Source organism: Propithecus coquereli, unplaced genomic scaffold (genome assembly GCF_000956105.1).
Source record: "Propithecus coquereli isolate 6110/MARCELLA unplaced genomic scaffold, Pcoq_1.0 Scaffold9, whole genome shotgun sequence".
NCBI lineage: Eukaryota > Metazoa > Chordata > Mammalia > Primates > Indriidae > Propithecus > Propithecus coquereli.
This window is the reverse complement of record NW_012155284.1, coordinates 17594573-17611632: the sequence shown is the minus strand read 5'-3', so window position 1 is coordinate 17611632 and position 17060 is coordinate 17594573. Positions and strand designations below refer to the sequence as shown.

Below are 17060 nucleotides of genomic sequence, written 5' to 3'. Positions count from 1 at the left end.
TATTCTCAGTAGCACAAACGTGTGAGGATCTTGTTTTTAAGCTATACATAGTCATATCCCATCTAAGGTCAGTAAATTTTTCCTAAAAATTAGATGTTGTATGTGACAATGCTGATGGGGAGCCTATTTGCCTTTATTTTAAATGGGAAAAAAGTGCAATGTATTCATCATCAACATGAACTCTCTCACCAAATTCAGAAATGTTACTGGCACTGCAAGTCACCTATATATTAGAGTACCATCATGCTTGATCAGTAAACAATAAGTAAGATTTATATGTAGTAAAATCTTTCCTTCCATTATAGTTGATTTTTGCCCATTCCCAGTGTTTTAACATTTATTAAATATTTTGGGACCCTCAACAATAAGCAAAAGAGGGCTAAATAAATATGAGAGACTGGACTTACATTCAGGACAAAAAAATTATGTCAGTAAATGGCTTATACTGAGTATGATTAAAGCATCATCCTATGCCTACACTTTGTGTCACTTTGATACTTGGCATGATTTTTTAAAATCTATATGTGATTCTGACAGTCTAGCAATTATATTTGAACTGTAACTCAAAACTTTTCTTGCACACTTCTCAAAATGCTAATGGAGCCAGATGCAGGTGGCTCATGCCTATAATCCCTGGGCTTCCTGAGGCTGAAACAGGAACATTGCTTGAGGCCAGGAGTTTGAGACCAGCATGGACAACATGGCAAGATCTCATCTCTACAAAAAAATTTTAAAATTTGTTTAAAATTGAAAATTAAGCATGGTGGCATGTGCCTATAGTCCTCCCTACTTGGAAGGCAGAGGCAGGGGGATCGCTTGAGCTCAGGAGTTCAAAGCTACAGTGAGCCATGATTACACCACTGAACTCTAGCCTAGGCAATAGAGCATACACCCCATCGCTTAAGAAAATAAAGTGAAATAAAATGCTAATTGAATTTTGGCACTTATAAATCTTACATAAACATGGACCAAAAAATCCTGCTTTGAGCGATAAGTACATTTTATGAAGTTTGGGAGAAGTCTTGGGAAGAAACCAAGAGATGTTCTATTGGGAAAATAATGATTGGAGAGATAGTCTGCAGTGTTTGCGTGTACTTTCCCAAACTGTGAGTATTTTTCTACTTCATCCTCAACAGATGACATTTTGTACACTAATTTATATTTACAAGTAGGTCAAAATAAAACTTTCAAATATGTCTCTAGATGTTAAGTCTTAAAACATTATAGAGTTTTTCAATTGATCTCATGGAGACAAGAGTAGAATGACAGTTACTAGAGACTAGGAAGGGTAGTGGGGAGTGGAGGATAAAGTGGGGATGGTTAATGGGTGCAAAAATGTAGGTAGGTAGATAGAATGAACAGTATTTGATAGTACAACAAAGTGACTATAATCAACAATAAGTTAGGGTATACTTTAAAATAACTAAAAGAGTGGAATTGAATGTTCCTAACAAAAAGAAATGCTAAATGACTGAGGTGATGGATACCCCAGTTACCCTGATTTGATTCATTTACATTGTATGCATGTATCAAAACATCACATGTACCCTATAAAGATATACAACTATTATGTACCCATAATAATTGAAAAAAATATATAGAATTTTTAAAACTGTAACACTTATAATTTAAATAGCACTGATTTTATATAATAATGTATACAGAGTTTTCAGATCTGACCCCCATTTTCTATGAGTATGACACATGACTTAAAAATGGATTGAGACTTCTGGTTAAAATACTACAATAAAGTTCGTATATTGGCATCCTTCTGCCCCAGATACCTAAGAGAAAACCGAAAAAACATAGTTGAGCTCAAAAACCAACCAGATCATAAAGCAGAAATGGACCAGAAATTCTGAGGGAGGGGTGGTGACTGAAGTAGGCAAGGATGGCAAAAGTTTGGCTTCTGTAGGATTATGGGGGGAAAAAGAGACTTAACAACCACAAGAAAGGATCAGAACCAGGTTTACTATTTGAAGACATGGATTTGTATGGCTCCTGTTTAAATAAAGATGTTGATGTTAAAAAATGCTGCTGATTTGTTCCCTGGAGCTAGGTTTATAGGAAATTTTCCACTAGGGGAGGCAGTCCAGTGCAATTAAGGTAGAAATATAGGAATATTCAGCCACCATACACTGGGAAAGTCTGTCAGTTATTCATCGCTTTGTTCTGATTGGTCAAGTGTCTAACCTCTAGAAATCATTAACAGGATACTTAGGAAACTTCCGTATGTTTGGAATTTGAGAAACACTTCTACATAACTCATGAGTTAAAGAATTATACGAAAAATTTGAAAAATAGGTTGAACTAAACAATAACTACATATAAAAACTTGTAAGATGCTGCTGAAGCAGTTCTTGGAGGGAAATGTGCAGGCTTAATTGCTCATGAGGAAAAAAGAAAGCATAAGGATGAATGAGTTAAGCATTTGTCTTAAGAATTTAAGGAAAAACCCCTGTAATATATGCCCAAAGTAAGTTGAAGGAAAGAAATAATAATGTTAAGAACAGAAATTAAGTATTTAATAACTCATAATAAAAGGAAAGTCTCAACAAAACCAGGTGTTTATTCTTGGAAAAAACAAATAAAATAGACAAATCTCAGGTGAGATTAAGAGAAAAAAGTAGTTAAAAAATTGGGAATGAAAAAATGGGCATCATTACAGATGTCACAGGCATTAAACATATTATAAAACAACTTTATGCCAAAAATGTGAAAATGTCTATAAAGCTTCTAGAAAAGTATAATATCAAAACAGTCAAGAATAGAAGACTACAATAATTCTATAATTATTAAGGAAATTAAATCTTCCCACAAATAGTACCCCAAACCAAGATGGTTTTAACTGGTGCCTACCAAACAGTCAAGGTTCAAATGATTCTGATTTTACAGATTCCAGAGAGTGGAAAGGGATAACTTTGCCATAAAAAATCATTTTAAGAGACTAGCATAACCATGATACCAAAATTTAATAAGGTTGGTACAAGAAGGGAAAATTACAGGGCAGTATCACTCTTGATCAGTAATGTAAAAATTCATAACAAAATATTCAATGCACTTCCACTCAGAATCCCAACAGGTAGTGTTTTGTTTTTGTTAGTTTAGTTGATTTTGGAACTTGACAAACTGATTCTAAAATTTATACAGACATGCAAAAAGGCAAGAAGATCAGAGAAACTCTTAAAGAGCAGTAAGGCAGAAGGGCTTATTCTACCTTATGGCAAGACATTAATAAGCAAAGCTGTAATAGTAATCAAGACAGTGTAATTTTGGTTCAGGAATAAAGAAATAGACTCATGTATGCCTGAAATATGAGAGATAGTGTTATAGATAGGTAGGGCTTTTCGGGTACTGGAATAATTTGTTTTACATAGGGGAAAAAAAGGAAATTGTGTTATTGTACACAGATATCAAAATGCTAATAGATTAATGTCCTGAATGTGAAAGGCTTTGTAAAACTTTAGAAGAAAATGTAAGAAACTGTCTTAATGATCTTAGTCTAAGGAAGAATTTTATAACACACAAAAAAAAGCCATAATGGAAAAATGTATATTTGACTACATTAAAATTAACTAAAATTCATCAAAAGACACCATAAAGAAAATGAAAAGATAAATTCCAACTTTGGAGAAAATATTTGCAATATGTGTAACAAAAGATTAATAACAAGAATATATAGAGAATTTCTATAGAGAAAGAAGTAGCAAGAAAAAGACACTCAGAAGGCCTCAAAATAGGCACAACCTCATTAAATCAGAGAAATTAGAACCACAATATAGTATATTAAAACTGACAAATATTAAGTATTATGGATGTGAAGTAATCACTAATTGAATTACAAATTATCGCAGATACAGCCACTGGATAGGAAACATCATGGGACTAACTAGAAAAGTTTCATATGTGTATACTCTTATTCTGTATTTCTTCTTTTACTGTATACATTTCCTGGAGAAATTCGCACACATTTCTACCAATACACATATATAATAATGCCCATAGCATCATTGTTCCTGATAGCAGAAACATAAAAAACAACTCATTGTCCACCAACAGTAGAATAGATAAATTTGAGCATATTCACACAATTAAATATTATACAGTAGTGAAAATGAGTTATGTACATTTTATATATACATTTACCTACAACATAAATGAATCCAAAAAATGTTGATCAAAAGAAATGTCTAAAAGTAGTGTTAATCCATTTATATACAGTTTTAAAATAGGCAAACTGTTTAGATTTTTTTGTATGTGTGTTTTACATTTATAGGTGGTAAAACTATAAAGAAAAGCCAGAGTATGATTATCATAAGTGTCAGGGTAGGGATTACCTCTTGGGAGGAGAAAAGAGGAGAGAGGGAGAGATTCAGTTAGGGAGAACATGTGGGGTTTCAGAAGTGTTGCTTCTTAACCTGGCTGGTGGTGGACACACAGATGTTTGCTCTATGTTTTTAAATGTAGAATTAACTGTATAATGTAGAATTATATGTGACATAATTCACAATAAAGTAAATGGAGAATCAAAGAGAGGCAGAGGGCAATGAGTTAGTGAAGATGGAATACAGGAATTTTCTCAGATGGACCAGAGTAATGGGATGGTTTTTGGAGGGCCATGTGAAAAGATTATCACAGGTTCTGGGGAAGATACTTCCAATCCTGATTAATATTATTAACACCCATGCATGCATGATTGCTATTAACTACTGAGCCTTAGGATAAAGTATGTCATTGTTCTGCCCCTAGTACTGTCATTCTCCCAATCAGTCAGGCTTGAAACTTTCCTGTTATGCCTATATGTTGTCGCCATATCATAATTTTTTTCCTTTGAAAAATCTTTCCTGTATCTGTCTCTCTTCTTACTTTGTTATTTAACAGCTTTAACAGGTGCTTGCTTATTTGACTCCTGAAAAATCAAATTGTAAATTTTTATTACAATTTAAAAAGAGGCACTTGAGTATCTCAATTGAAAGCCATATGTAAAACAGTTTTTTAAAAATGTAAGGGCATATTGGGAAAAGTTAGGGTTTTTTTTTTTTAAATTTTTTTATAGACATCTTTTAGTACAGATAAAAGCCCCATGCTGCATTGGGTACCGATATTTCTGGTTATTTGATAGTTTGGCAAAAAGCAAATGCTTAAGACTTCATGTATTCATTTTTTACTGCTGGAATTTCATATTCATTTCTTCTTGTTGGATGAGTAAACTGTATTATGATGAGATAAGTCAGCATATTTCTCAGTCCTGCCCTTCTCAACCTCTTGAGTTTAGTCTTAGCTGGTGGATCAGATGCTTTTGATTCTGCTAACTTGTGGTTTAAGGCTTTCTGGATGTCTGCATTGGGAATTGAAGTCATGGAGGTTCCAGTGTTTCAATGAGGAGACTGCTAATACTGGGTAGTCTCTCCTTGATTTTCTTTATCTTCTCATTGCCAATCACTCTAGACTCTTTGGAGATTAAGGTCCCTATGGAATTGTGAATTATAGCCCTGATAAATATTTTGCCCCACAGGTCTACCTTTTTTTGCATACCTAGTTAGGGTACATTAAGTCACTGTTCCTTGCCCAGAAAGGCTGGAGTACTGTAGTAGATGCCCAGCAGTAGGAATGGTGTTGGTCTTGCCTTTTGGAACATGCACATGCTTTCTCCATTCTCATTATTGTTGTAACTGTTGGTAATTGCATGGAAACCCATCTCTGTACTCATTTCTTTGACAACCTCAACTACAGCTTCTCCATTTCCTGTTGAGGGTTTTTCTTTATGATCATCCGGTATTCAAATACATCTTCCCTGGGCTCAAATATTTCCTTTTTTCCTGTTGATAAAACCATATCAGTGTCTTTATTAAACCCTTTCATTTTCTCTAAAACCTTGGTTGCGATAATCTTCTTGTCCCCAGTGGTGGGTATTACTGTTCTGAGGCTCCCTGGGTGGTGGGGACAAGGGTCAGCCTCACTAATGTGGAGATGGTGATTGATACGGGGCTTGATACCGCAATGATAGCTCCTCCATCCCAGTTTGTGATGGTGACTATGCTTGCCTTAGCAGGGCTGCTTATGCCTCTCTGGGATCCACTCTTCATTTCCACTACCAATTAAACTCATTTTCTTTTTTTTTTTGAGACAGAGTCTCACTGTGTTGCCCGGGCTAGAGTGCCATGGCGTCATCCTAGCTCACAGCAACCTGAAACTCCTGGGCTCAAGGGATCCTTCTGCCTCAGCCTCCCGAGTAGCTGGGACTACAAGCATGTGCCACCATGCCCGGCTAATTTTTTCTATATATCTAGTCGTCTGATTAATTTCTTTCTATTTTTAGTGGAGACGGGGTCTCGCTCTTGCTCAGGCTGGTCTCGAACTCCTGAGCTCAAACAATCCACCCGCCTCGGCCTCCCAGAGTACTAGGATTACAGGCGTGAGCCACCGCGCCCGGCATAAACTCATTTTCTTTTTCATATTCTGTTACAACCATGTAAGTGCACTGCTTGGATGTCTCACTAAGAAAGAACTCCTTCAGTTTCAGGGAGTACAGTCAGCTGATAGCCGCTAGCTGTTGGTACCTCCTGGATTCTTAGCTTTTTGGCTGAGGCCTTGAATTTCCTGCAAAACGCCCAGCCAGTGACAAGAGTATAGCATGGATAATAGGGCATGTCCATTTTGGCCCAGTCTTGCTCTGAAGCTCCCTGCTGGGTTGGCCAAGACTTTGTCAGATCTGCATCAAGGTCTGCTCAGTACTGCTTCTTTCATATCCCCATTTCCTTCATAGGTTTCAGATCTGCATCATAGTCTGAAAGTTTTCCATGCCCAACCATCTTTCCTCCCTCTTTTATCTTTCCCAGTAAACCTGTTGCACACCTAGCTGTCTCAACATCTGCTGCTAAGAGGACCCAAATGACACATACCACTTCTAGTGGTTATTTACCTAATTTCTCTCTAAATCAAATTGACGTTAAGAGTTATCTGATTTCCATTCTTTAAGTCTCTCCATTTTGAATCCTCCTAGTATTTTCTAGCTCATCATTTTCCTCCACCCCAACACATGTTTCTCCTCTAATGTCCACTTATCTCAGTAAATGGTACCATTGTTTACTCACTTGCTTTCACATTTAAGTCCTTGACCCATCTTTTGGGGATTGGGGCGGTTGGAGGTGGTATTGTGTGAGATAGGAATCAGTTTCTTGAAAGGGAAAGTTGCTACTCTAGGTAAAGGATGAGTGAAGCCACAGATAATGAGGGGTTAGGTCGTGTAGGGCTTTGTTGGAGGTCATTAAAAAGCCATTGAAAGGACCTTGGCTTTTACTCTGTATGAGATGGGGAGCCATTGGAAGGTTTTGAGCAAAGAAGTAGTATCTGACTTAGTTTCTACTGGGAATATTTTGGCTGCTCTTGGAGAATTAACAGAAGGGCAGATAGGTTGGAAGCAGAGAGACTAGTTTGGAGAATATCACAGTAATCTAAGGACAAGGCATTGGTAGCTTGAACCAAGGTGATAGTAGTGAATTTGGTAAGAATAGACTCATTATCTGGGAGCAGGCATTGTCATTTTATTTTGTAAAAATTCCCTAGGAATGTCTGGTGCACAATGAGGGTTGAGAATCTATGCTACAGTTTATCGATTTTTACAGGAATGCTGGACTTCAAGCCATATAGACATCTTCATCCACTTAAAATTGAAGGGAGTAGAGAAACATAGTAACTAATAGTAAGTGCTTTTATAGTCTGACCAAGGTTCAGATCCATGCTTTAATATGAAGATACCTACCTTATAGGTATATTTGTTGCTATTAAATGGAACAGTGTAGACTAAATGAGCCAGTATCTGACATATTCACGCTTAAAAAATAGCAGCTTAAAGAAAGATCTGACACATGGATAAAAATTTTAGATTAGTAATGCTCAGTGTTGATGAGGATGTGGAGGAATAGATCTCACTGTTGGTGGGAATGTAAATGGAGGGTAATTTGGAAATAGCTATCAAAAATTTCAATTTCCTTGACCCATTAATTCTGCTTCTAGAAATTTTATTTATGGAAACATTCACATCTATGTTTATATATTCAGTACAACATCTTTTAATGGCAAACAGTTGGAAACAATTAAAATTACTCTTAGTAAAGTTAAATTGTGATACATTCCTTTTATGGAATGATATGTGGTGGTTAAAATTTATAGGTGAGTCTATACATCTGTCATGGAAAAATCACTAGTTTATATTTTAGTTTTTAAACAAAACAGCACCAGTATATCATTTGAGAGTATTTATATCCTCAACATTGGATTTTTTTTTATGAGATTATATTCATTTATAACTTCTGCAAATTTTTGAGCCCATACAGAAAAGGTGATGATTCATAGTAATTTCATACATAATAACACTTTTCAAATTATTACAGTGCCTATATTTTATTTAAGGTTATTGTATGCCTTACTAACATTGTTTTATGTACCGTATATCTGTTTTTAGATATTTAAATAGCTATAAATTACCCTAAAGTAAATTATAGATGCCCCCAAGAATTTCATTTAAGAAATACATATGAAAATTCCATATGTTCAGCATTTTGTTAGGTAATATTAAAGATGCAGATATATAACATAGTTTCTGTCCTTACTAGACCGATAATCAAAAGGATAGGTAAGATGAAAACAGATGAAACAAGTAAAAAAAGTGTTTTTATAAATATTATTCTGTTTGTCTGCTTCTAGGAATTGTCCTAAGGAAATAATCCGAGAAGTACATAGTGACAAATATATAATAGCATTCATTGCAGTGTTTATAATAGTAAAAAACTGCACATATCCTAAGTGACCATCAATAGGTATTAAATAAGTTATTCTAAACATAATGGAATATTCTGTAATAATTACAAATAATTATTTAGATCTGTAGTTATTTAACAGATATATATGATCCACAGTCTATTAAGAGGGGAAAACAAGTTTAATACAGTATACATAATATCTTCTTTCTATAGATGATAAATCTGGAGTAGTCAGGGAAAGTAAGGAAGAGAATAGATTTGGATAGGCAACATATAGAAGAAGCCATTTTAGATTAGCATTTCCCAACCTTTTTGGACTCAGACCTCTCAATTTTAAAATAATTTAATCAATTTGCACAATATTTAATAAAAGTGATTTTTAAGTAAAAAGTGTTTTGTGTCAGTATAGTATTAAAAATTGCTTTGTGAATTTTCGTTCTTTATTCCACGGAGTCATTTTTGGCTCATAGTAAGAAAACTTTCTAATGATTAGACCTATTTAACAGTATAAAATTTAAAGCATTCCATGTCACTGTGTGACCATGTATCATATGTGCTGAAAATAAACTTCTGGTCTCAATCTAATTTCTTGAGTTCCTGGACTTGACAAATGGCAAATTGCTTTATGGCCCTGTGGATAAAGTTCATTCTCCAATCCTGAGAGTCTGTGTACATCCCTTGTAAGGAGAGGTAGTGTCATTAAAAAAAAAAAAATTACTGGCTGGTCCGAAGGTAGTGAGTTATCTCACTTGATTGTTCGCAGTTACAGATTGAACTCCTTGTTCTACTACTTCCCCCCTCCTCACTACTGCACTTGACTAGTCTTAGAAAAAAAAAAAAGTTACAGGTTTTAAAATTGCATTTGACTGTTTAGGAATGCCATAATTAATGGTATTTTAAAAATGTGTATTTTATTCCCACTTAGGCCGAATACATCAAGCAATGGTAACATCTTTAAATGAAGATAATGAAAGTGTAACCGTTGAGTGGATAGAAAATGGAGATACAAAAGGCAAAGAGGTATGACCATTGGGTTAAATTTTATTACTAGCCCTGCAATCAAGATGCTGAATGTAAAACAAAACAAAAGAATATAGTTTTATATTGAGGTCAGGAGTTCGAGACCAGCCTGAGCAAGAGCAAGAGCAAGACCCCGTCTCTACTAAAAATAGAAAAAATTAGCCAGGCTTGGTGCTGTATGCCTGCAGTCCCATCTACTCGGGAGGCTGAGGCAGGAGGATTGCTTGAGCTCAGGAATTTGAGATTGCTGTGAGCCTGGCTAATGCCATGGCACTCTAGCCCAAGCAACAGAGTGAGACTCTGTCTCAAAAAAAAAAAAAAAGAATGTAGTTTTATATACTGCGTGTATTCTTTATCATTACTTGAAAAATTTTCAAATGATTAAAACTTTTCAAAAGAAGGTAGATTCCTCATATATATCTTATGTGATTGCGTGTGTCAAACCTGTTAATTATTAGATGAAAATATACTATTCTTTTAATCTAGCTCATAAAATTTGAAACTTGCTATAAGTTAATTATGTGGTTCTATTGGTCACTGTGTTGTTTGCAGTTCATATAGTCAAGACTATAAAATGCTATTTTAAGAGAAATTCTTTAAATATGTGTATTATATTCTATATAATTTAGTTTGCAAGCACTGCCATTCATTAGGCTGAAATCATTTAGCTGTTATTTACTTTATGTCAATTTATTAGAAAAATAAAAGGTGAATTGTCAAAATGCAGTCTCAAAATAAATGTTTGTGTGTTATAAACAGATTGACCTGGAGAGCATCTTTTCCCTTAACCCTGATCTTGTACCTGATGAAGACATTGAACCCAGTCCAGAAACACCTCCACCTCCAACATCCTCAGCCAAAGTAAACAAAATTGTAAAGGTCAGTGATGAAAATTCACAGCAGGGTGTGTGTGTGTGTTAGGTGTGTATGTTCTGGTTTGAACTTGGTAGGATATCAGAGTATGTTTGAAGTATTGAGATTAATTTGCTTTTTAAAAAAACTTTCATTCTTTCTGCTATCCACATCCATGTGTACACACAAATACTTTTAAGGATTGAGGTTGTCTAATTCACAATTATGACAGTCAATTAAAAAAGATCCTAGAAATTATTTGCCTAATTAGAATTTTTCCTGAGACTAGTAGCTTCTTAGGAGATATGAGTCAAAACCATTTGCTTGTTAGTGTTTGTTGATGAATCCATATGACTTTGACAAAGGAATAATAGCTGTTTATTTATGAATACCAACTCTGGTAGTCTTTTGAAATTAAAATTCTGCTGTTTATGTTTATTATAGAAAGATGGGAAATGATAGCGTGTAATTTACTTCCGTTACCTGTGAAGATAAACCTTAAAACCATGCTGTACTTTCTTAGCAATTTTATCTTTACAGAAGTTAAAGGCACATTATTTTTACTGTTTTTAAAGGTAATTCCTCTTCCTTTCCCTCAGAACCCTTCACTATTAAAAATTTGTATCAAAACACAGCTCTGGCTGGGTGTCGTGGCTAACACTTTTAATCCTAGTACGTTGGGAGGCTGTGGTGGGTGAATCACTTGAGCCCAGGAGTTGGAGCAGATCCTGAGAAACATAGCAAGACCCTGTCTCTACAAAAAATAAGAAACATTAGTCAGGTGTGGTGGTATGTGCCTATAGTCTCAGCTACTTGGGAGGCTGAGATGGGAGGATCCCTTGAGCCCAGGAGTTTGAGGTTGCAGTGATCTAAGATGATAGCACTGCATGGCAACAGACTGGGCAGCAGAGTGAGACCCTGTCTCCAGAAAAATAATTACTCTATTTAAACCAGATAGTACCACAAAGTTGTTGAATCTGTAATTCTTTGTATTCAGTTCAAGAAGCAATTATTGATTTTTTTTTTTCCCCACATAGTGCCAGGTACTATGCTAGAAGAAATACAAAGATGAGTGACATGGCTTTCAGCCTATAAGAAAGTGATTATCTTGCAGGAAAGACATAATAAATGTCCACATATGGTATGATAGAAGCTCAACGATACCAACAGAACAGTCTGTTTTGTAAACTATGCATATGAATATAAAGCAGATTTTCAATTCATATAAATTTAATCACATTGAGAGGCACTGCTTAGAGGTCATTATTACCACTTGTAAATGGACTGTTTTTCATATTCAGCTTCAAAACCTTGGAAGATCTTGATATTAACAGTTTATTCTTCTTGGTATATCATTAGCAACCTTTGCTGTACAAAAATTCCTGGAGAATTTTTTAAAATACTGATTTCTGAGCTCCACTACCAGAGATTTATTTTATCTCGGGAGGCCTTAGCATCAATGTCCTTTTAATAGTATCCATCTGATTGGAATGTGCAGCCAGGGTTGGAGAACAACTGCATTATCTGATATCTTTTTTTGAGGTGAATAAAATGAAATCTTAGTAAATGAATAATACGACCAAAAGTTTGCTGTCTTAAAACTCTAATGAAACCCTTTTAGGATTACTGCCAATACACATTTCGTAGTATTCTGATAGTTTAACCAGGGATTCCAAGCTCTCTAGAAGTAACATTTTATGATTTACCCCCTGATATCTATTTATTACATGGTTTTGGCAGGATAGAATGGTGATTAAAAACACAAATTATAGTGAAGCTGCTTCAGTTTTCTCATCTATGAAATGAGAAGAGCAGTAGTAATAGCCTCATAGGGTTGTTTTAAAGAAAGTCCTTAGAGCAGTACCTGGCTTGTGTTAACTCCTGAATATTTTTAGAGTAGGAAGAGAAAATACCTCATATAAGGGAACTTGAGTATTGATAGCATTAGTAAGTCATTAGAAGATAATAGTTTTTCTTCATTCAGTTTTATATTATTGTATGTATTTTTATTATTGTATTATTTTATGTATGTCTACCTTTGTTTAATTAAAAGAAGCTGAGATTATGATATTATATGAGGAGTAAAGAAAGAAAATATAATAAACATTTTTCCTTTTATAGAATCGACGGACTGTGGCTTCAATTAAGAATGATCCACCTCCAAGAGACAATAGAGGTAAAATAAAAATTCATCTCTCAATTTAGCCTGTTGACTTCTTACTATGTCTCTGAAAAGGTAAATCAAAAGTAAATACTACCCTTGATGATGTTATTCATTTAAACTTTACATGGCTAATTTTAACATTGGTATCGTCTTGATTTCCAAACACAGTATCAATAATATCAAAAAATGATTTTAAAAATATATATGATGAACATGAAACTCCATGAAACATGCAGATTTTATTCATCTAATTTATGCAACAATTTGCAGATTGGAGGAGAGTATTATGAGAAAGGAAGGAATGGGGCAAGAGTCAGTTTATTGGTTGATTTCACAAAGGTAAACTTAATCATCACGACATTTATCATGATTTTCTGGGTAATGGGCTTCCAAAAAGGATCATGGTTAGCTTGGGAGTCAGCTAAAGAAAAGTTGCCCAGGTTCATAAATTGTGTAGTTAACCAAAGGTCTCCCTTCATTTATTTTCAGCCATGAGATGAAAAACATAATTAATTTCTTTTCTGCTATTCAGCAGTTCTAAATTTTCCTTTCTGATAGCCATGTTTTTCTCTGTGGGGTGGTGGAACAGGACAGACAGAATTATTAGAGGAGAGATTAGAAGTAGAGGGAAAGTCCTTCAGTTTAAACACTGTCCTTTGAGTTTGTTAAAATTTATATTTCTTTATAAGAGTTTATATTTATATTTAATTTCATATCCTTTTTTCACCTTTATAATATCCACACTGGGAAATTCTGTGCTGAAGATTAGCGTATTTGTAAAGAGTGGGATTTGGAATATGGTAAGGGTTGAAGGACTTTAAAGTTTTACTTTCTGTATATCTGAATAGTGTGAATTTTTAAAAACGAGAATGCATTTGAAATTTATATTTCATACACATATTTTAGGAGGATTCCTTTGCAGTCTAAAATCTTAAGACATGGAGGGGTTCACATATATATTTTTAAATAATTATTAAAAATCAAGCTTGGCTTTCGTTTTTATGTAAATTATTCAGATTGAATTTTGTAGTTAAAATTACATTTTGAAACCAAGTCTGCACATCTTACATTGAAAACCTCTTTTAGCTTATGTCTGTTTATTGAACAGAATTGATTTATGTGTGTATAAATGAAATACGGTGTGTATAAATAGAAAACTTGGCAATTTACTGAGTAACTTTTAAGTATAAGTTTTTTTGAGATGTCTCTTCCTTTTACCAAAGTTAGCTTTTACTGATTTTCTGTTCTGAATTTAAAATTTTTTTACTTACAGTGGTTGGTTCTGCACGTGCACGGCCTAGTCAACTTCCTGAACAGTCTTCCTCTGCACAACAGAATGGTAGTGTTTCAGATATATCTCCAGTTCAAGCTGCAAAAAAGGAATTTGGACCTCCTTGTATGTAAATTATGTATCAAGGATTCAGTCATTTTGGGCATACATGTATTCTCTCTTGGTCATTCTTATAAGTCCCCAAATGATAATAGTTTCATTGCAAACTTGATTGCAGATTTCTTTTTACCACTGTGGAAAATTTACTATTTTTTTATTAGTTTAGTCTGTTAATTGGGTTTTTAAATGTATATTTTGGATCAAAAATTTTTTTGTGTGAAATTTTAAGTTTTTCAATTGCTTTGAGTTTGAAATTTGTGGCACATGACAATGTAAGATGTTTCAGAAGAAAGTCTTGTGCTTGATCCTTTCAGTTTAAAGATCTGTGATCTAAACCAAGAGATGACATGTATCAATATGTTTGAGTCATTTTTCTGGACTCTCATTTGTATATTGTCCTGTTCCTAGTTTTGATAAAGAAGCTCATAAGTGGAGCTCACATAGTTATTATAGGCATGCTGTGTCACTGTGTACCTTTTTTGTGTATATGTGGTGAAATCATATGTGAAATTTTTGAGTATAAATACAGTATTCTAACAAAGAAAACTGTATATACTACAGCTCATCTTTTTATTTCAGCACGTAGAAAATCTAATTGTGTGAAAGAAGTAGAAAAATTGCAAGAAAAACGAGAAAAAAGGAGACTGCAACAGCAAGAACTTAGAGAAAAAAGAGCCCAGGTTTGTAACATAAACGTATATTTTCTTTATGCACGAACCAAGGATTAGACTGTATGGATGAAAGTGATTGACTTTTGAAAAAATAGTTGAGGGATTCCTTTAAAGAACTTCAAGAATTCCTTAAATTGACACTGAGGAATAATATAGACTCGTATGAAAATAAATTATCATAACATATTTTCATTGTGTTTACTTTTCATGTCTTAGTATGTGTGTTAGCCTCAGAGTTAGCTTCAGAGTTTGTTCCATTATGAATAATAAGCCATTGTGTTACAAAATTGTAATGTATACAGTATGACATTCAAGAGTAATAGGCTTTTGATTTTAAAATGGTAGCAAAACTATTTAATAGCAATGGGAAAATTGCATAGAGGATTGGTCTTTTATTCCTCTACAGGTCTTCACATATTAGAAATTGTGTTATTGTACATATAATTAACTCCTCTAGTGTGCTGATATCTGTTACATTCTCAGAACTTTACTGTAGTAAATCATCAGTATTATTTATTTAATAGTGTGTTAAATGCCCTTAATCATGTTAAACTACCAGTTCAGATGTTGTGTTGTGAAAATATAGACCAAGTATAATATTCAACCTGAATAAATCAGCTTTTATCTGAAAGAGACCTGAGTATGGCTAATTGGGTTTTGAAATAAATAGTACACAAAATAGGTTATCTACTGATATTTAGTACAGATGCCACCTGGTGTTTTCTGTGGGTATTTCAGAATACTTACACAGCTTTGTGATCTCTTAATTCTCATTTCACATTCTGCTTCTCAATTGACATAGTTCGGTTATTTCCTAGGTTAATTGAAAGTAAGTTTCAGTAACAGTTTTGTAATTTAATTACATTCAAAAGAAATCTGAATATGATACATAAAAAAATCTTTCTTAGAATGTTGAATTATTTATTATTCATGGCTAGGAGGGGCTAACTATTTCTATTTGTATCTTAATCTGAATTTTCTCAATTTTGAAGCAGAAAAGTAAATTGCAGTTAGCATTTACTAATGTGAACTTTAAAGATTTTTAAAAATTATCTTGACTCCTGAGTCCTTTAAGTTCTATGTCCTCTCAATTTGGGGCTGTTTTATCATGCCTTAGTTTTTTTAGAGAGTCAACAAAAATAGGAAATGAAGATAAAAAATCCATATTTCTATTAATACTTTGCTGAAAGACTAGATTAAGAAGTTATAAGAAAAATCTGATTAAATGAATTTTTCTAGAATTTCAACTTTTCTAGAGTTCTTTGCCAGTGGTTAAGATTAGCACTATTTCTCTTTTGCTCCATTTTCTAAGATAATTAAGGTATATATTTAACAGATGGATTTTTGAACTCGGTAAAGAGTGGCTTTAATGAGGAGCCTTTAGTTTGGAGTTCACAGAGTGCATGCAGACTAAGAGAATTGTTTATAATATGGAAGTGATTCTGAACATATTATAAAAACTGAATTGTGAAACTATATAATATCTTCAGTTTGAGTTTGGGCTTGGTTCTGACTGATGACACAATCTATTTTGATTTTTAAACCGTATATAACTGTAAATGCAACAAGTATAGCATTATAGCAATTAGAATAAATGGTGAATTTTCTCTGTCTTCTAATAGGATGTTGATGCTACAAACCCAAATTATGAAATTATGTGTATGATCAGAGACTTCAGAGGAAGTTTGGATTATAGACCATTGACAACAGCAGATCCTGTAAGATTCTTTGTAAACCATTACTCTGGAACTTTTTATGTTTAAATAAAAATGTTTTTGATACTGAATTCATATTGCATTTAGCTATATAGTTTTTCCTCTCCTTATGGGTGCTCATTCCCCATGTTTTAAGAAGAAAATCAAGAAACCATGCACATTTATGCTCATTTCCCATAATTTGATATATGAGACTTGTTACCCACAGAGATGTCCTTTTCAAAGCAAAGCTTCCTTGTCTTTGGAAAGGCAGAGCCAGAGTTCAACTGGTGAAAGCAGAAGACACAGTTTCCTTTCTGACTGTCAGTTATACTTCGATCTCAGTTCCAGGCTTATTTTCTCTTTGGCTTGGGCTGTAGATCCCACCATCATTCCAATTTACTGTTAGTAATTTGTTATTTTTAAATAAATTTTATTCTGTCTTTTAACAACAAGTGATGGTTGTTGAAGGCCGCAGTGGACTAGAAATCTAGTACTGGAAAAATA

The 17060-nt window shown here is 33.9% G+C and overlaps 1 protein-coding gene across 1 annotated transcript in view; it reads left to right on the top strand.

The window, feature by feature from the left end:
* Window positions 1–17060, top strand: part of KIF2A (kinesin heavy chain member 2A) — a 90128-nt gene that overhangs the window by 37338 nt on the left and 35730 nt on the right. Inside the window, exons 2-7 of the mRNA XM_012664507.1 lie at window positions 9688–9782; window positions 10542–10661; window positions 12756–12810; window positions 14072–14194; window positions 14768–14868; window positions 16482–16577. Of these exons, the coding sequence (XP_012519961.1) occupies window positions 9688–9782; window positions 10542–10661; window positions 12756–12810; window positions 14072–14194; window positions 14768–14868; window positions 16482–16577 (590 nt within the window). The remainder of the gene's footprint in view (window positions 1–9687; window positions 9783–10541; window positions 10662–12755; window positions 12811–14071; window positions 14195–14767; window positions 14869–16481; window positions 16578–17060) is intronic.